This window comes from Grammomys surdaster, unplaced genomic scaffold (genome assembly GCF_004785775.1).
Source record: "Grammomys surdaster isolate TR1022 unplaced genomic scaffold, NIH_TR_1.0 66, whole genome shotgun sequence".
NCBI classification, from domain to species: Eukaryota; Metazoa; Chordata; class Mammalia; order Rodentia; family Muridae; genus Grammomys; species Grammomys surdaster.
This window is the reverse complement of record NW_021604568.1, coordinates 16292199-16313259: the sequence shown is the minus strand read 5'-3', so window position 1 is coordinate 16313259 and position 21061 is coordinate 16292199. Positions and strand designations below refer to the sequence as shown.

Genomic DNA, 21061 nt, shown 5'->3' with positions numbered 1-21061 from the left:
CAGTGCCTCCTGTCAGGGAGGGAAACAGACCAGTGCCTCCTGTCAGGCCAGCTCCATGGCAGGGCAGTTGGGTTTCTGGATCTGATCTTGATTGGGTAGTCGAGTCTTAAGTAGCATGCTCAGTGGCTTCAAGTTACTTTGACTGGATTCTGAGGAGGGGCACTAAGTTAGAATGCTGGTGGCCTCTTTTCTTTCCCTTTCTTTGGCGTATACCCTTTTCTCTAACTCAAGTGTCGAGTGAACGGGGACAAGCTAGACTTTACAGATCAAACAGAAAATGTAGGGGTTACTGAGGTTTTCCCTTCTCACAATGCACCCCCTGTGTTGAGGAACAGGGGAGGACAGAGGGAAGGAAGGACAGATCGCCCATAACTCTTCCACCAAGAGATAACAACTTCTCTGATCATTTTCCAGTATTGCCTCCACACAATATTCCCCAGACTCCACTGACACCCAGCCACCTTGCTCTGAGACTGAGGTGGGCTGTGCCTGTTTTATGTTTTGTCCTGTCAAGGGATACCCAGCCAAACCTCTGTGCCTCCCCTGCCCCCCACTCTCCAAAAAACAAAACTCTGAAAGACGCTGCTTGTCTGGTGGAGTGCATCTCAGGAATGTCCTCACTGGGGAAGGAACAAAGGCTTTCTAGTCCCAAAGCCACTTTGTCTGGCCTGGACCCTGGAGGTCACAGAGACCTGGAGTGTCCTGAGTTTGCTCTTGTGTGCCCGTGAGTGGCTAGAGAGTCTGAGGAGGGAGTGTGCAGCTCTGCTTGTCCTGGTTTCCTCTATACCCTTTAGAAAGTCCTCTCAGGGCGCCATGTTAAGAGCAAGATGGCTTGTGTCTTTCCAAGCCACCAGCCACCAGGGCAGGCTCCTGCCTGCTCATTCCAGGTGAGGACTGGCCAGAGACTGAAGTCTTTGCCTAGGCTACTGAAAGAACCCATCTAATCTCTTTTATTGGCAGGAGCTTTGTGTGTGTGTGTGTGTGTGTGTGTGTGTGTGTGTGTGTGTGTGTGTGTCTGTCTGTCTGTCTGTAGGCATGGTGTTCAACAGTTGTTTTCTGACTTTGCAGAAAGGCCTGTTTTGGCATGGTGGTAGAAGCCAACCCTGAACATATGTGATCTCTGCCCATACAGAGCTTCCAGAGCCTCTCTATTCATGGGGCAAATAGGAAAACATTGCGAGTCACCAGATAGCCTGTGCTGGTTGGGCTGGGTGAATGGTCATGCTGCAAGACACTGTGGTAGCAGACCCAGAGACCCTTCTCCTCTATGTGTTTGGTATGGTGTCTTCAGTTGCTACCAGTAAGTCTCTGCACGGCCCAGTCTTTGGGGTTGGATGTTCCAGCTGGCTCCTTGGCTGGGGTTGGGACTCTGTTCCTAAGGGAGGCCTATTCCGTTTGAGAGGTCAGTTGTGAGCAACTCCAGTTGGTTCTCCTGTACTGTGAGCCATAACTAGCATCTGTCCCATGTCCTCCTCCCCCATGCTCGCTCAGCTAATCTGGGAACTCCGAGGGTGAGCCATAAGGAAAGTGTTTTCAGTGATGAGACCCAAAAGATAGGTGAGAAAAAACAGAGCTTGCAAAAATGATAGTCACATGACCCCAGGAGGTCAGCCCAGCAGGGAACAGAGCACTCACTGTTGGTAAAAGCCTTCTCCCCTCAGCCTCTTCTTGGGGCCTGAGATAAAGAATGACTTCTGGGGTATTTATGCTGCAGAAAGCTATTTACACTTCTGGCCCAGTCCCCTAGTGTCCATGTCCACTGAGGGGCCCTCTGTGAAACCTTGGGTGTGTTCATCAGCAGGATGAAGCTTCCACTTGCCCAGCGGGACAGAGAGCTGAGTTGGGCGGTATGTAAATACAGAAATATCTTTATTCCTTGTCTTACTACACCCTTCTGTCCAAAAGGAAAGCTAAAAATATTTCCAAGTGCGTCAGAGTTCATGTAACAAGTGTGGATCTACAAAGTTCTGTGTGTAAATCGGAATTGAGTTTCGCGCTTTGAAGGGACCGTGTATAAATATTCTAATGAAGTAAAAAGGCTGACCACAGTGCAGATTGTTTATCTGTTAGCGAAGTCATTTATTCTGTCATGCGGCCCCACGGGGACCTTAGACTCACCTGGGAAACTTTTAAAGTTCTCGAAGCCCCAAGCCACCATGAGAGCATATCTCTAGAGGTGGGCCCTGACGTAAGGAGGGTTTACAGTCCCTAAAGCATCTGCCCTCTGCATTTGCTGTGAATGTCTCCAAGTGACAAAATGCCAACTGTGCTTGAGGCAGGGAAGTCACTGGATGTCAACAGTGAGGTGTCTTTGAGACAACTCACTGGTGTCAAGATACAGAAACCTCCTGGTTTGTGTATAAGTGGACGAGCCTAAAGCTGCCTGACATCCATGAAATGGAGCAGTACACAGCAGGGAAAAGGGCTACTCAGCTTCTCTTGACTGAAGAGCAGCCTTCCTCTTTTGAGGAAATCTGCAATCTTTACTGAGTGTGCAGCTCTGTGAGGGATGGACATAGAGCCAAGCAGGTATCCACATCAACCCTGGGTACCACACAGTACAGCCACAGCACCAGTGTGGCCTTGTGGATCATGGACGCCTCTTGTTAAGTTGAAGGAATTGAGCTCTGAAGGTGAGGCAGTTCCCATGCTCTAGGCATAGTCAGGGGGTTTACCTCTGAGACTCATTCTTGAGTGGTGGCTCTGTGCTGTATCTTGACTGTGCTAGTGGCCACTGCAGCTAAGTTTGTTTACCAAGCATGGTACAGTAAAATGGAGTGTATAGACTATCTCTGTTAAAAAAAAATAACATCCCTCTCACCAGCATTGAATGGATGTACAGAATGTAATAAATCTACAGAATGGAATTATATTTTCCATAAGAAGAAGACAGTATTCACACCTCCACAACACGAACCTTGAAACCATAATGCTATATGGAAGAAGGCAGACAGGAGGCTACGCATTACCTGATCCCATTCGCACACTGTATCCAGACCAGGCCAACCACAGAGATGGGAAGGATTTAGCTTTGGGCTCAGGAAGGAGGGAGAGGAAAATGACTGCAGAGTGGGATTCTGCTGGGGGTGATACAGTAAAAGTCCCGGAATTAGACAGCCATAGTTATGCAACATTGTATACTTCATGCCAGAGGTCTGTAAACTGTGAAACAGTCAAGATGGGGTGTGTGTGTGTGTGTGTATATGTATATATGTGTGTGTATGTGCGAGTGTGCACTATGGAAGAAAGTGTGTATGTGTCTGTGTATGTATGTGTATGTGTAGTGTATGTGTGTATACACTATATGGAAGTGTGTGTATGTGTGTATATGTATGTGTGTGTACACTATATGGAAGAAAGAAGTCCCACCTCCTGTTAATGGGCATATACACAGTAGGTTCTTTCCTGCACTTTTGAAGGAACAGGCTATTTGGACTTTGGTTTCTCTTCTCAAATGGAGTGAAGGGGTGTTTTTTCTGGGGGCCCCGCCCTGCAAACCTGAGTGTTCTTTGCTCACAGTAAACCTGTGAGGTATTTGCGGCTTCACAGTCATCTCTGTGCGATTCTGTTAGTTCTCATGGAATCCTTCCCAGCATTCCTGACTCCCTTGGTCAGCAGCAATTATATTCTCAAGAATGCTGCACCTGGTGGCTTGGTCTTGGGACTCTTCTGGGAGATGGGAAAAGAATGCATGCATGTCTTTCTGGAATATAGTTTTTACAAAGAGCAGGTCTGCTTAGTCTGGTGTTTGAAAGGAAAATCGGATTGAATCATGGCTCTTCGGCTAATGCAGCTGTATAAATAACAGTGGGCTTGAGACCGTAGGGGACCCATGAAGTTCAGCCGGCATGGTGTGCTGGGGACATTTTCAGTTCGGAACCTAGTGACTGCCCAGGCTGAGGACAGCTGGGGGCGGGGAGGGTCTGAGGAGGAGAGCGATGAATCGGGCAGTTGCACAGTCTAGCTTTGCGTGGGCCTTGAAGTCCCAAACAAGAGCCTTATTGATAACTTACCACCCCGAGCAGACAACCCTGAACTTTAACAGAGCCAAGATGGAAAGCCCACACAAGGGCCTACAGTTTCCAGAATGAACTATGTTCTTATTTCCCCTTCATCCACCAAAGAACAAGGAAGAAATCTAAATGAAAACGTGGGGGGATGCTGGGGGCGAAGGAACTGTGATGAGCTGAGTCCCCGAGCCTCAATGGGACAGCCACATTCCTCCGAGAGCTGGCCTGCCCTTCTGAGCCCTGGGGGTTGAAGAATGTCACTGGGGTTGGTGCAAATTGGAACGTTGCCTCTGTTGATTGTTATTCCCAAGAGCTTGTAGTCAAAGCCCTGAAAGATGTCTGGGGAGGAAGGCTGGCCACCTCTTGGGTCCTTGCCATCTTGCTTGATATATATGATGTTCCTTGTCACCTTAATGAAACTTGGAATCACCATAAAAACAGTCCTCTGTGTGCCTATCTGAGTGTTCTCAGAACAGTTGAACTGGGTGAGGAAGACCCACCCCACATGTTGAATGGCACCAATGCTCTGGGGTCTCAGACCAAATGAAAAAGAGTTGAGGGGAATCCCATGCTTGTCTTTCTCTGTGTCCAACCGTGGATGTCATGTGACCAGCGGCATCACATTCCTGCCACCCTTGCCTTTCCTGCCGTGACTATCCCCTGAAAGCAAACCTTTCCCTCCCTAAGTTGTATGCTAAGGCATTTTCCCACAGTGGCACAAAAAGAAACTTATATGTCCCAAATACACCAAGCCTGACTCTTGACCCACAAGTGGCTTTTGTCTGCCCTGACATGGCTCAGGAGAACTGGCTTGGACAGAAAAGAACCAGGGGAGCAGGGAGATGGAGCTGGTAAGAGAGCTGAGTATAGCTGATCCCCTGTGGTCCCCTGAGCACACTGTGATGTGGATCCAGAGAAGGAGAGAAATGATGCACACTGACCCCCAGAGTCTCACACAGGCCTTCAGGCTTGTTTCTTCAAGCTATGTCTCTCTTAATGCTTGCACTCCCCCTAAATGTCCTGGGGTGGGGGGAAGATATCAATGCTGTTCTCAGAGCAAGTAGGTACTGCTGTGTCTAGCCAACGTGCAACCCGCCACGTCAGAAAGCTCAGCTTCTAGTCCCGCTGTCTGTAGTGCTCATGCCTGCTGTTCGTAGGGCACATGTCTGCTGTCACTCTTGGCTTCTTCCCTGGTAGATGCTGTATCTAAGAGAGTGATCCCCGAGTACCCTTGGCTCCACCCATCACAGGCCTCCTCCAGCCTTCCTCTTCTCTGTTCTTTGTGAACCACTGCTTATCGATTATGAGGCTGCAGGATTCGGAAGCTGCGGCTCAGATCACTCATCGCAGGTCTATGGAAACGCTCAGCCGACATACTGCAGACAGCAAGGCCTTTGAACCTGGACTCACTGTCACTACTCGTTGGGGTTGCAATGAGTCGGATTAAAATCCAGCCTCAGCGCTCCATTCCTACAGCTGCACTTGCAAAGTACTTGTGAGAACTGGAGGCCATGAGGGTTTGCCCGACAACGTGGTGCCCAGCCATTCTGGTTAGGCCAACCCCTCATCATTCCCATCTGTACTTAGGCAGTTGTCTCACTGGTCCCTCGACCCATTGGTCCCTCCTCCCTGTCTTCAGAGTTTCTCATCTCCACTTCTGGAAGAGCACTCTTGAGTGGCTCTGCTCCTTGCCTTTAGTTTTGGCTTCAGGATTCATGTTCTTCCTTTGAAGCCGATTTCCCACCAAGCCCATGCTCTGTGTGCCTGTGATACACAGTCACTTGCCTGGTAAGCTCTGTGCTTGCATCAACGACCAATTTGTAAATTCTTCTCCCTGCTAACCCCTAGATCTTGCTCCCCTAGTCCTTGCTAACTCCCAGTCCTCTGCATTCCTGGAATACTGGGGCACTCCTATATTAATCTGGTTTAACCCTGGATGTTCAATAGATGACCCTGTGGGTGCTGACGACCCATCTGAATTACTTTTGGCTCCTCAGGGACAAAGGTTGTACCTTTTGGCTTAGTTTGCATCTACGTGTATGAGACATAAACAAAGACCGTTTTCCAGAAACCAGGCAGGTTTTGGGAAAGGCTGGGGATGAGGAAGTGAGGACGCATTTCCAGTGTCACCAGTTTTCCTCTCTGTGGGACTGAGGTGGCCACAGAGGCCTGGCCTCTTTGAGAGGTCTAGAAGTTCATGGAAAACACAACCTAGACCCCAGTTCCCTTGCAAAGCCCTTTCAGTTTTCCTGTCCGGCAGAGCCAAGTGCAAGGCTGAGAGATTCCTTTGCTTGTCTTCATCCTTGGTTTGTGCTGGCCTCTCCTCTGAGCTCATCGTAGTCCCAGTAGACAGAAGGTTGCGAATAGCTGTTCAGAGTGCAACAGGCTCCCAACCCCCACCCCAGCAGAGGCCTCTCATTTCAGGGATCTGTTTGATTTGGTCTTTCACTGAGACCAACGCACACCAACCCTGATTAAGTTCTTGCTAACTTCATAGCAGGCCAGGTTTGCTTGTGAACTGACAGCATTCCCGGTTATGAGGTTAGGTTAGAGGGATTCCTGGCTCACTCTATGCCATGCGAGAACTGTCATTTTGCTTCCCCTCTCTTCTGTTTAACCCCATCTCGCCATTTCCAGGGCTGTCCCACCTCTGCCCATCTGCCTAGGTCCTGTGACAATGTCACTGTGGATGAGAATATTGTGACTCCCAGCCTTAGGAAGTGGATGGGGGCTCCAGCAAAGAGGCCTCACTGACGCTGATAATAGAGCTACAGCCAGCAACAAGGCTGCCGGATGGATGCTGGGCCCTTCCTGTTCCGATGCTTCCCATCCCTGTGGTGACAGCTCTCCTCTCTGTCTAATCCTCTTGTGTAGACATTTGTCTGCCTGGAAGCTCCTGTCATCTCTGCACTGCCTTCTGCTGATGTGCCCAGTGTTCGTTCGTTCTCTCTCTCTCTCTCTCTCTCTCTCTCTCTCTCTCGTTACTTATAATCTATTCATGTGGCTACGGGTCTTATCAGCAATGCCAGGAAGATGGGGCAGTTGTGGCTGTTAAGAGGCTCAGATTTCCAGTGACCTGACTCTTTTCCCAACCATTCACTGGCTCCCAGAGGACATTGTTAACATGTAGCTCAAGCCACAAGCCAGCTTCAGTGGACACAAACCTGTACCAGCCCAATTACTACTCCAGAGGCTAAGTTAGGAAGATTTCATGTCTCAGCCAGCCTGGGCAACAGAGTGAGTTCAAAGCCACCCTAGGCAATTCAGTGGGACCCTGCCTCAAAAAGTAAACGGGAGCAGAGATAGAGTTCAGTTGGTAGAATGATTGCTTAGCTTGTGTGAAGCTCTGGGTTCAATCCTTATATTGGAAAATTGATAATGATGGTGGTGGTGGTGGTGGTGGTGGTGGTGGTGGTGGTGGTGGTGGTGGTAAAGTGATCCATGATGTTAGGAAGTTCAGGCTGGACACAGGAAAGCAAGGGCAGACGAGAGTTCCCAGTGGGCAGTGATCTTCTAGGGTCTAAGTTTTAGATCCATTCAATGAACTTTGTAAGCTGGCTTTAGTCAGACCAATTGAGAGAAAAATTATAAGCTAGAAAAACCATAGGGGACATAGCTCAGTGGGACGGTGGCCCAGCATTCACAGGGCCCAGGTCCCAGGTAGGTGTGTCTGAATGTATATGTCTGTGTGTGCATACACAACGAGACGAACTAGAAACGTAGAGTGGGTCCCTTGGGAAAGCCTGCCTGCTCCAGTATTTTTGTGAGGTGGGACGTGTCAGGTTTTCAGTGGCTTCCCTTCAGGTCTGACCCAGGACGGGAATTGGTTTTTTCTTGTGGTCTGGCAGTGGAGTGCTTTTGCTACATAGGAAGTGAGTGGATTTGTTTTCTTTCATTCTTTCATTTAGTTGGTAAATACCAGACATTTAGTGAGTACTCTGGAAGAGTAAGCTAAACGCAGAGCCCTTCGCTGGGATGTGCACACACACATTGTCCTTTGCTGGGGTGTGCACACACACACATTGCCCTTTGCTGGGGTGTGCACACACACATTGCCCTTCGCTGGGACGTGCACACACACATATTGCCCTTCACTGGGGTGTGCACACACACATTGTCCTTCACTGGGACATGCACACACATGCTGCCACAGTCAGCTCCAGTCCAACACCGCCACACCACCATCACATTACAAGCAGGGAAAGCTCTGTGTTGCAGACATCCATGACCAGGTGTGTGTTTTAGAGGGCTATGTATCCACACTGGGACCAGCCTTGGAGTCCAGCATTTCAGTGGTGGAAGAACTCTTTTTACCCCCTTTTTAATTGAAAATATTTTTTTCACATACTATAATCTGATCATGATTTCCCTACATCTCCTCCTGGGTCTTCATACCTCCCTACACATCCAAATCTATGCCTTCTTCCCTCCTCTTTCTCTCTCTGTAGAAAAGAAACAGACAAAAAATGAGACAGAATTAAAAACAAAACCAAATAAAAAGCACAAGAAGACACACACATACACTCACATGAACAAACCCCATAAAAACAGAAATCATAACATACAAGCAAGAGACAGGTAGATAAGCTAGTACAGGCCCAAGCACAGCAGTGAGACCACCCCTCACCTCCCACCCTCCAAGTCTACAGAAGCACCACTGCGTTTGTTTTGACTTGGTCATCTACTTCTGGGTGTGGAGCCTGCCTCTACGTGTGGTTAATATACCCAGTCAGACGCCATTACAGAAAACTGCTTTTTCCTTGGCAGGCAGTTGTCAGTTGGAGATAGCTTCTTGGTTAGGGATGGTAGCTTGTGCTTGCTTTTTCCTCATACCACTGGGACTCTATCTGGCTTGGACCAGGATAGGCCAGGGATGCTGCCATAGTGCCTATGGGTGCCTATGTGTATCAGTCTTGTGTCTGGAAGTTGCCTTTTTCCTGGAGTCATCCATCTGAGTCTTACAACCTTTCCGCCTCCTCTTCAGCATAGCTCCCTGACCCCTAATGGGAGAGGTTTGAAGAAGGCACCCCATTTAGGACTTAGTGCACTAAGTCCTAAATTCTAAATTTCTCACTCTCTGCACACTGTCTAGTAGTGGGACCCTGTATGACCTGTCATCTACTGCAGACAGAAGCTTCTCTGATGGTGGCAGACTGGGGCACTGACCAATGGGCATAGCAGAATTAGGAGTCATTTTATTACTATGTTCCTTTAGCAGAACAAGAGCACTTGGTTTGATGGAAGGATCTTTTTAAAAAGTATCTATCTAAATGACTCGAGGAGGTAAAAGGTATCTATCAAATGCAATTTAGAGAAAATGAAGTTACAAGACCAGTATCCCCTGGAGAGAAAGACTAGAGTGATAAGTATTGCCAGGGCCATAGCTCAGCAGGCAACAAAGACCTTCAGAGGGTGTTTTCTTCTCCTTGTTCACTCTGTGAAGTCAGATATAGGAAATGGAGGCGACACCCTCAGAATATTGGGCCAGCCAGGCCACCATCACTCCTCTAGCAAATGGTAGGCCTGTAACTCCCTTTGAGGTTGTCTATCTTAAATTCAAGGGCGTGAATTTCTCCCACTAAGACTCTGAAGCAAGAACAACCTTCCCAAGCCAGTGTTTCTCCCAGGTCTCCCAGATGCCCCTTCCTACTGGGACCACAGGTCCTCAGTGGAATTTTGCTGTTCTGCAGGGTCAGGTCACTGAACTCACTCTCCTGTGTTTGTCTCTAGCCCTGGAACAGCTGCTGACAGAGCTGGACGACTTCCTCAAGGTCCTAGACCAGGAGAACCTGAGCAGCACAGCCGTGGTGAAGAAGAGTGGCCTGTCGGAGCTTCTGCGGCTTTACACCAAGAGCAGCAGTAAGTATGGGCCTGGGCCTCGGGTGGTCCAGGGTGAGCTTTCCTCTTACAGCACCATGTCACAGATGCCTTCATAGCACACTTCCAGAGACCAGCTCCCAGAGAGCAAGGAGTCGGCAGGGCTGGCTCTTCCTGAGGACTCTCTCCCTATTGTGTTCTCACTCAGCTTCCTGTGTGTGTGTGTCTGTGTCTTCCATCTTAGACTAGGGGTCACCCTGGTGACCTCAGTTTTAGGCTCCACATCCAAATAAAAATTCTGAGACCCTGGAGACTAGCGTTTAGTATACGAACTAGGATGGGGAGGGGCAGGCGCGGTCAGGGAGGCACAGTTTAGCTCCTAACAGTGGTACCTGGTAACCTGACTTGCCTGGAAACCATCTAAACACTTCACGTATCAGCCAGATTTTAAGTGGAGTATGTTCAAAGCCCTCTCCCTAATGGTTGTAAGAGGAGAGTTAGGAAATTGTTATGAATATCGAGGGCTTCCTTGTGTACTAGCCAAGGAGACAGTCCCTGTAGAAACTATATGACCTTCAAGACAACCCTATGCAGTTGGTGCTGATACCACCCAGGGGACTCAGACCACAGGGTTTCAATAACTTGACTAGCATTTGTAGCCTGAGGGGAGAAGACGACATAACTTTAAGACTGTTGATCACAGAATCCTGTGCTCATAATTTCTCCACCATTTTTATGGTAGAGGTAGCATACAGTAAGGCACACAGACCATAAGTATGAAATTCAGCAGCTTTTGATAATTGTAGACACGGGAGTAACCCCTATCTAAACCCAAACGAGATACTCCTGTCATCCAGAAAGTTCTATCTTATGGGCTAGGAAGATGGCTCAGTCAGTACAGCTCTTGCAATATAAGCTTCTGAAGGTCTACGATTGAGCCCCAGCACCCACAAAGCCAGACGCAACAGCATGCACCTGTATTTATTTCCATGAGGAGATGGAGACAGTGAGATTTCCACTGGGTGCCAGTCAAGAAAATTAGGTGGAGAAGCCATTGAGAAAGATATCCAATCTTAACCTCTGGCCTCCATCAGCCCAGGTCAGCTGATACTCACACACAAGCACGTGTGCATGTGTGTACATGCATGTGTAAATAAAAGATTCGAGCAAACACATGGACACATGCAGCAAAAGTCTAAGAACAATGAGGACCAAGATTTTGAGACCTCTGACCTCCATGTGCATCTGTGTATACACAGCTGTTTTTCTTCAATTCAGTCTTGCCCTGTTTTCTGTAATCTCCTTCCCATCTCTGCTCCAAGGCAAGCATTTTGCTAGTTTCTCTCACCTAAGACAGTTCCTGTTCAGGAACTGCGTGTAAACGCCGTCATACTGTGTGTACTGTGGCTTCCCTTGGAGACTCACAAAAGCTGTGGGTGTATCTGTACCCTGTTCCTCTCATTGCTGGAGTATTTACTTGTTGCTGTCTGCTTAGGGTGTTCATGTGTTTCAGCTGCAAGGCTTGGTGGTCTCTGTGAATATTCTTGTATAATTCTTCTGAACGGATGGTTTCATTTCTAGCAAATTCAGAATTGCTTTTTTTGTTTGTTTTTTGTTTTTGTTTTTGATTTTTTCAAGACAGAGTTTCTCTGTATAGCCTTGGCTGTCCTGGAACTCACTCTGTAGACCAGGCTGGCCTCGAACTCAGAAATCCACCTGCCTCTGCCTCCCAAGTGCTGGGATTAAAGGCACAGAATTGCTTTTTTAAAGACAAACCTTGTGAACTGTGAGAGCTGAATGTAGTTGATTTTTATGTCAGGTGTTTGTGACTAGACATGCTATATGGGGACATCAGAGGGCACCAGATCCATCTGTCTCTTGGCAGGAGTGGCCACCACCCCTGCCAGGGAAAGGAAGTGTTTACTTGTTCCAACTGTCACAGTCCGGATAACTCCCTGAATCTAGCCTGAATTTCACTGGCTACTTTTGGGGTCTCCCTTTCCTTCTTTGCTTCCGGTAGAAAGTGTGTTTTCCCTGCAGAGCAGAGATGGGGTAAGCTGAAGTGTTTCTAGATTCCTGCAGGCCTTCTCTTCTGAAGAACCATGCTGGCTAGCCACTCCCAATTGCCAAGTGCTCACCTTTCCCCTCTCCTGGTCACTCACCCATGGTTCCCAGGCTCCTCTGTAGCAATGTCTGCCAGACTGCACATCAAAGAGGCGCTGGTGGGAAACAGAGGGGATGCACACTACAAAGAGGCAAGGCTGGGGAGGAGTGAGTCACCTCACAGAGGACTCATTGATGGAACCCTTCAAACAGCAGGATCCCAGACCTTTAAAGACGGAACATTGTAATGTCTTATAAAGACAGCCCGTGTGAGGAAGCCTGCTGTCACCTGTCTGACCTGTGGCTCTTGGTGCCTGGGTACTGGCCATGCCTTCCATTTGGGATCCCTTTGGGCTTAGCATGCTGCACAGATCCCTGTGGGGTAGCCTCTGCTCTCTCTGACTTTTCCTACTCATTCTCTGCTACAGGTTGATGGTGGGGAGCTATGGAGGTCTGGGGTACCTCCAGAGATCCCCCAAGACCTCTGAAGGATGTGTTCAACCCTATTGAAGCTTGTGACCACCTCTTGAAATTCTCAGGGGTGATACCCATGTATCAGTTGCTACTAGGCATATCTGAGAACTTTGCCTTGTGGTCCGCTCTGCACTGCTTAGACTACAAAGAGTTAACACAGATGGTACTGTGTCTAGGACAGTGTGAATGTGCACGGTCCCCCAGATTATGTCATTTAATCCTTATCTCACAGTTTGTGAGGGAGTTGGTGGTGTGGCATTTACCAGTGAAGGAATCAGGGTTTGGCAAGTCACTTGACCAGAGGCCCCAAGTTGTGAGTGGTAGAGCCAGAGTAGGCAGACCTAACCATTGTGTTTCCCTCCCTCTCCAGTTCTGTCACACTGGATTAAACTTGCCATCCAAGACTGAATCCTAGGACATCCCCACCCCATTAGAGCATCTGTCTTCCTCTTGACATCCCTGCCTCACCATGTATCTCTGCAGAGTCAGCTCACTCTTCAGCCTTGAAGAAGAGATGGCTGTTCTGCTCCCTTGAAGATAGATTGTGGTCCTCACATGTTGAGTGCAGTGTTAGTGTGTGTGTATGTGTGTGTGTGTATGTGTGTGTATGCATGTATGTATATATGTATGTGTGCATGTGCCCGTGTGTACTCGAGTGTACATGTGTTTGCACCTATGTGAATGCTTTTGTAATTTTCAGATGGACTCATCTATCTGGGTTTTCTGGGTTTTGATTTTTTATCTGGTAGGCCCATGTGTCTGTGGCTGATAGCAGGACACGGGCTGAATGTTCTTCTAACAGAGACTTGGCAGCCTGTTATGCCATGCCTTCGCCAGCAAGAAACACGCCTCCTGCGTCCCCTGTCTAAGACTCCAGGGCGTCCCAGCCATTGCCCCTCTGACAGGAGGCACTTCCTGTGCTCTGTGCTGCCAACTGTAGCCAAGATGTTTCGCCTTTCCTCCCACCTGGCCCCAGTTCTTTGAGAAGAGCCACTCTCTGCAGATGACAAGTCCCCTTGTCCTCTGTCCATAGGCTTTTCAGTCGTAGTTAATAACACAACCAATGCCACAATGCAATACAATTGCAGTCATAAAATAAAAACAACAAATAACATCAAAGACTGAAGGCAATATTACAGTAAGCTTCAAGCAAATCTCTACTTATATGCTGGAACTTACCCATAAGACAGTGAAATGCTAGAAGGAAGGATGAAGTGATGTAAAATTGTCCTACAAAGTCAAGTTCAACATGACTGACTGTTTACAGTCTGTGGTAAGCCCTTTACTTCTGCAGAGTGCTGGTGAAATATCTGAATTGGAGGTGTGGTGGTTTGCCTTGCCGTTTCCACATCTCCAGCCTTTGCGCTGCTTGCCCCCTAATCTTTGTTAGCCATAGGCTAATCTTACTTTGACATATTCCCTAAATTTGAGTTCTGTTTGGTCAAAGCAAGCAGGCTTCCACCTTGATTGCTTTCCATCTGAGCAGATAGGACAACTGAGGCACAGAGGTATTCTTTCCAGAAGCTGCTGCTCATGACGGAGCTTGGCAGAACCATTTCTCACCTCTCCCCGGCTGATCCCTAAGATGATCAAACCCTATCACATTAATTGAGATATCTGGGAATGGGGTAGTGTTGCTTAATGGTTCTGGCATGGCCAGACACTGAGCTAGCACTACTGAGGCTGACAGCTGAGGGCCATCTTACCTACTCTGGACCCGCTGGCTCCTCAAGCTTCTTTTCAGGCTGAGTCAGCAGTCTATGGCCATGGAAGAGACTGGCTTTGAAAACTGGATCCTTTGGCAAACGTTTGCATTGGATCTGTAGGCTCAGGGACACTGTCTCACCACAGGAATTTACTGGCTATGTGTTGCTAGGAAATGTAAATTAAGGGCCACAGAGGGACCATCAAGGGACTTCGAAAGAGGAGAATCCATGGAGTGTTTCCTAGGTAGCTGCCAAGGATGGGTGTATAGAGGTTAAGAACCATGCATGTAGCAGGAGGCTGTCTCCTCTCTGCCAGCAGGCACCAACCAGAACAGTGGCCCAACCTATATACCAGTAGTTTAAAGGAGGGCGTGGTTCTAGTACTACAAGCTTCAGTCTTCAGGACCGAGCAAAGGGCTGCTGCTCCCACTGCAGGTGCCTACCCTTCCCATCCCCAGAATCATTTGTTCACTCAGCCGCCCCTCCTTCCCCAGTCAAAGCTGACCTCCCATCTCTACCCTGGGCTTTGGGAGGCTTTTGCCAGGCTCTTGGTGTGGTTTTCTTTAATCTAGACACTTCTGATTTTAGACCACTGTGATGATTCATATCAGGATGAGAGAGGCAGATAGGAAATAGTTCTCAGTGCCAAGGGGATCCAGGGACATCTTTAGTTTGTGGAATGTGCTGAAGCCCTTTGAGGGATGGATGTCCTTCTGTTTACCCATTCTGGTCATGAAGCCTTCCTCCTCCAGCCTTCCCTTCTTCATCCCCCACCCCCAGGGTAGAAAGCCCAGCAGCATCTTGCCTTCACTGGAAGTCTGCCACCTCCCTCTAAAGGATTACCTCTTTTATTCAGTTTGAAATCCCAAGAGTTCCTTTTTTGCAATTACTTAATTTTATTTCACACATATGGGTGTTTTGCCTGTACCTGTATATGTATATCGCAAGCACACCTGGTGCCCACAGAGGCCAGAAGAGGGCAGCGGATCCCTTGGGACTGCAGTCGCTGGCAGTTGAGAGCTGCATGTGGGTACTGAGGATAGAACCCTGGTCCTCTGCAGGCACTGCAAGTGCTCTGGACTTCTGAGCCATCTCGCCAAACCCTGCCAAAGTGCCCTCCCTGGCCCTGAGCACGTGAAAATGCCGTAGGTGGATATTGTCCCGTTCTGGAGGCACTAAGTCACATGGAGTCACATCTTTCCTGTCTTTCCTTCTGCAGGTTCTGATGAGGAATATATTTACATGAACAAAGTGTCAATCAACAGGGAACAGAACTCAGCATCTCCAGACAAAGGTATGGGGCCCTGCAAGCTGTGGGGCTGCCTGGTTTCAGACAAAGGAGTCAGAGCCCCACCCCTCATCTTTACCCCTCCCTGCCAGTTCTCAGACAGGCCCCGGGGGTTATTTTTGGAATCCACATTTTGGTTAATGGTATTTTTGGGTTTATATATTTTTGGATGTTTCAATGGGGCCACCACCTTCTTGCCTATTGGGTGAGGAATCTGTCCCTAAAATCTCTTGGCTTTTCCCAGAATCACTACAGGAAGAGGAAGTCGTAATTCAGACATTCTAGGAGAGCTGATCCCACGGTTCCAGCCCTGCCTCTTTGGGTGAAAGTCTGCTTGGGAGGAGGGAGAAGAAATGGTAGTGTCAGCAAACATACTGTTGAAAGATAAAGCTCTCGGGGTATTCTCAGGCAGTGTGGACTCTCTCCCAGAAGGACTTGGGGCCTTATCCTTTGCACTTTACCCTCTGCCTAAAACTCATTCTCTTAAAACCTTTGGTGTGTGTCTGGCCCACAATGTTCAGAACATTCAGCATCAAGGGACCCCAAGAAAGTTTTCTTTAATTCCCAAACAGAAAGACTTAAAGAGAGGTGGGAAGAGATTTCCCCCCAAAGCTTCAGCCATGTTCTGAGCAAGGGTTGCCTTTGAGACATCAGCAAGCCTGCGCTCCTTGCTAGGCTGGTTGAACTGGAGAGACTTGGAAGCCAGTGGCCTATTCTTCTTTGGTGTGGTGTCCACACCTCTTCCCCACCTTCCCCCACCACCAAGTCAGGAGCTGAGACATTCATGCGGTGCCAGTGGCCACTCTGTCCAGGGTCACTTGCCTTCTGGGTAAACGGTGGGTGGAAAGAACCACAATCACCAGGTCGGTGCTTTGTTTGTGTGGCTCAATATAGTGACTGGCAAGCAGCTGCCTCGCTCACTGAAGCTCTGTGGCTGGGCCATTTTTGAAAATGGGGGAGGTAGGAGAGGGTAGCAGAGCCTTCCAGAAACCCCATGCTGGTTACTTCTGAGGAATCTGCATAGGGCTGGCCACTGCTATGTCCTATTCCTGGAGGAAAAAAAACAACTCTGGCTGGAGGGATTGCCTGCCTAGGTAATTAACACCTGCTCAAATAGAATACACAGGAGAGGGACCAGACAAGTGAGCAGACATTCCTGGGTAATGAGAACCTGCCTCTCCTCACCAAAGCCTTCTCCCCTTGCTGCCCACAGTTCCCGAGGAGCAGGGTCCACTGACCAATGGGGAGCCCAGCCAGCATTCCTCGGCCCCTCAGAAGAGCCTTCCAGACCTGCCTCCACCCAAGATGGTGAGTGTCAGGCCAGGACACTTGATCGTGGCTATCTGCCTGTCTGCCTAGCCTCTGACCCATTCCGAGGACACAGGAGGAGGAAGTCAGAACACAGGAAACCTGACCAGGACACTCCAGGTGCTCAGAGTAATGGGCCTGGGGAAGCTTTCTCAAGTGCGTTTGTCAAGAATCACTTAGTACCTAACACTACAGGGCCATAAACAGTTCTGATCAGCAGTTCCCGAGTCTGTGACCTTCCAAACAGGTGTGATAGCTCATGCCTCTGGTCCCAGCACTCGGGAGGCTGAGGCAGGAGGAACATCATGAGTTTAAAGTTAGCCTGCGCTACAGGGTAAGTTCCAGGTCAGCATGGCCTAATAACAGTGTGAGATGTTATCTCATAAAAAAAGGAATTTGTACCCCATTGTGCCTCATACTTGAAGCCCACCATAGGGTCTTGTAAAGCTCAGAAATAGACTTCCTGTTCCAAACATGGTCCCCAGGCTGCGCCTCCCACCCAACAGCAGCCTGTGCAGCCACCTCAGACTGGATTTCCACTAACTGCCCTTCTGCTGCTGGGGTTGGTTCTGCCTCGGGGCCTTTGTACTTGGTGGGCTACTGGCTTGTCCTCTTCTCTCAGAAGCTTTTAGAGCATCCTGGCCTGGATGACAAGGCCACTGAACTCCTGCTCTGCCTCTGCTGAGTTGCTGTCCCTTGTCACTACTGACATAGCTGTTTTATTATTTGTCTCCTCCATCAGTTATAAGCTCCAAAGAACAAGAATAGACTCTTTCACCGACCGCCTCGTGCCCAGTGTTTATACCAAGTAGACCATACAGAGCTCACTTTGTAGACCAGGCTGGCCCCAAACTCAAGAGATCTGCCTGCCGCCAGAGTGCTGGGATTAAAGGCTTGACCACCACACCCAGTTTGTTCCTTGATGTTTAAGGAACAGCAATGTTGGCATCCGTCTGACCAGATGGTCACACTCAGTGGGTTACACTTATAAAAACACTGTCTATGTCCCACTAAGGCAGCCTTTAGTGAGATGAGTCACAGTGTTTACATTTTAGGGCATGTTAGGCTTCTGTTGCTGTGGTTGACACTGGGATCAGAAGCAACTTGGGGAGGAAAAGAGTTTATTTCGGCTCACAGTCACAAGTCCATCACTGAGGAAAGTCAAGGCAGCAACTTAAACCAGGAACCTAGAGGTGGGGACTGAATTGGAAGCCATGAGAAGAGTTGCTTACTGGCTTTCTCCCCCTGATTTCTTCAGTATTGCTTTCCTACATCATCTAGGGCCACATGCCCAGGGGTAGCACCTCCCACAATGGCCTGGGCCCTCCCACATCAAGCACCAATCAAGAAAATGCCCTACATACATGACCTCAGGCCGATCTTATGAAAACATTTTCTCAATTGTGGTTCCCTCTTTTCAGATAACTCTTACTTTTGTCAGGTTGACAAAAAGTAAAAAAGTAATAAAAAATTAAAAAAAAAATCCAGCCAAAACAATGTGGTGGAAGCCCATTGTCTTAACATAGAAGTGACAGTGTCAAGACTTGATCCCAGGTTTTTTCCCCAAAAGGAGGCTTCCTAGAAAATCCCAACGCCACATCTTGGAGGTTATATGAGGCTCAAGAAGGGTCTTAACCCCAGAATGGCTCTGAACTAGCCTCCAAGGCTTTCTGAGGACAGCAGGGGTACACAACACCACCATGTGGGGCACAGAGGTAGTTCCTGAGTAGGTCATGGGTCAGTGGCCCATGCTTGAAGTCCCCTTAACTGACAGTGGATGAAACTCTCAATGTCAGGTGAAGTGATTATTGGCAGGCTTACCCTTCCTCTCTGGGTGTCCTTGTAATGCTGCTGATGGCCTCTTCCTGAACTTCTACCCTGCTCCATACAGATCTGATCCCCAACTGCCCATCAAGGGATAGGTAACTCTGTCACCATCTCAGAGTGTCGAGAGGCCTGGCCCAAATGGACGTCCAGGAGGCAGAGAGGTCAGATGTCAACACAGGCTTCTTCCTGGGTCTATAGCAGAGTGGGGGGGGGGCTGTGCTCCTCCCATCTCCTCCCCCTTCACTCTCACCCCAGTACTTTGGGGGTCTGGGAGAGACACCGGCTGTCACCAGCAGCAGTGGGTGGCTCTGGAAAGGGGAGCAACTGTGGTTCTCCCAGTCATCGCTCACCATGATTTTGCTGATGTGAAATGCCACCTGCCAAGCCAGATACCCCTGGGTCAACGCAAGGAGGGATGGTGTATTCAATAGGCAGAGTTCCCCTGGCACAGAGTCTTAACTATTCTAGAAATGTGTGTTTCATAAATACACTGTAGAGAGCCCAGAGTCTGGGCTTTGGTCATAGTTCTAAAGAATCCAGTCCAATAGACCCGGAAGTCTCTGGGATTCACGGCACTCCCCAGTGTGAAGACTTGGAGGTCTCCATAAGAGCTGAAGTGAGGGGAGAGGACAAGATCCTCTCCTGCTCACCCTTCCTGCTCTGTCTGTGATGGCACGGGCCATGTCTGAGAGAAAATTGGTTCTCGAGATGGAGAAATTGTCACTGCCCAGGAATAGTTCAGTCCCAGGAGCCTTTCTGAGGCGTGGTAATCATCCTGTGGATAGGCTCCAGGCCTGGGGATCCGTCCAGCAGCACCAGCTGACGTTACACTGCAGGGCCCTCCCTCCACCAGATGGACTTTCTTTGCTAGAAGGGTATGGCATGTCTAAGGCCTTCCAAGATTCTTCCTAGGCACCCACTACTGCCCTCCAGTGATTCCAGATGTGAGGAAGGGTGGTCTCTTGCTTCCCAGGCCCTCTCTTTCCTGCCCACACATGCTTGCCCATGCTTGGGCCCCTCAGCCCTTCCTACTCACTCTGCCCAAAGCTGTAAAAGTCTTGGTCCAATGTTTCCAGAGGAGCAGGGTCAGGTGGATCAAGAGGAGGAAATCCAAGAGTCATTCCTAGGCCTCCCAGGAAGACTACATGGCAGTTCCGTCCAGCCTCCCTCAGACAGAGATTCCCTCTTCCCTCTCCTGACTCACATGATCAGAGTGCTATAGGGAAACCTTCATCCAAATGCTGGGCCCATAATGCCTGTGTCTGGATGCCTGTGCCAGGATGGTGGTCCCTTGTCAGCTCATCCCTGACTCACCTCTGGTGGCTAGGTCCTCACTGTAGTCCCCATAGTCAGAAGAGGTCCATCCAGCTGTGGTGAGCAGCCAGGGGTCTGGAGCAAACTTGTGGGTGTGGAGAGTGACTCACAGCTTAAGTCTTTCCAGGCTGCAGGCTGCACAGCCAGATGCTGTGGTCAGTGCAAGAGAAACAGATGTTTGCAGGCCACTGTACCATCTTGGCAAGCGCCACCCCTACCCCACGCACCTCTTGAGGCCTGACCGTGACATTAGCACTGATCTCAATGGAGGTCCCTGGTGGGGAAAGAAGCTGACATCCATGGCATTTCCACGGTCAGTGTAACCCCAGAATTTTCCACAGTGTGTTGTTCCCCATGGTAGGTCTTGTGACTGCCTTGGGTCATCTAGGACCAGGGACCTTAGGTCTCATCATAGGAACTGGTACACCAGAGCCCCCAGCCCGTGGGTGCACTCACCAGCCACCTGCTCTTTTCCTTACCATTTGCTTACACCAGCTACACTTAGCATGCGTGACGTATGGACGATTTCTCTACACTGTAACCCTAGGAGTGAGTAGCTGAGATAAGAGACCCCAAGGGGCCACAGATTCCTAAAATATTTGCTGGATGGCCCTCTGGAGAACAAGCAGAAATGTGGCTCTTGGTAAATCCTGCTGCTCACGGTGGTTTCTCCCCGTCTCTTCCTCTGATAGCTGGTTATTTCAGCACTGAAATCAAATCTCCTGCATCTTCGGTTAGTGATTACTGTCTTAGGGTTACTATGGCTGTGGAGAGACACTATGACCAGAAAGCAAGTTGAGGAGGAAAGGATTTATTTGGCTTATACTTATATATGACTGTTCACCATTGAAAGAAGTAAAGACAGGAACCTGAAGGTAGGAGCTGAAGCAGAGGCCATGGAGGGGTGCTGCTTATGGGTTTGCTTGCTCATCGTGGCTTGTTCAGTCTACTTTCTTAGAGAACCCAGAACCACCAGCTCAGGGAAAGCACCACTCACGGTGGCCTCCCCCATTAATCACTAAGAAGATGAGATATAGCTGGGATCTTATGGAGGCATCTTCTCCGCTGAGACTCCCTCCTATCAGATTTCTCTAGTTTGTGTCAAGTTGATGTAAAGAACATCCAGTACAATCACAATCTTCACATCTTGATGCTGGTGTTTAACACAGTGGTCCTTATGATGCTGGTGCTTACTTAACACAGTGGTCCTTATG

The 21061-nt window shown here is 49.0% G+C and overlaps 1 protein-coding gene across 3 annotated transcripts in view; it reads left to right on the top strand.

The window, feature by feature from the left end:
• Nucleotides 1-21061, top strand: part of Afap1l2 (actin filament associated protein 1 like 2) — a 95754-nt gene that overhangs the window by 48704 nt on the left and 25989 nt on the right. For all 3 annotated transcript variants that reach the window (XM_028774056.1, XM_028774061.1, XM_028774048.1), the window contains exons 2-4: nt 9741-9869; nt 15330-15404; nt 16612-16706. In XM_028774056.1, coding sequence (XP_028629889.1) covers nt 9741-9869; nt 15330-15404; nt 16612-16706 — 299 coding nt within the window. The remainder of the gene's footprint in view (nt 1-9740; nt 9870-15329; nt 15405-16611; nt 16707-21061) is intronic.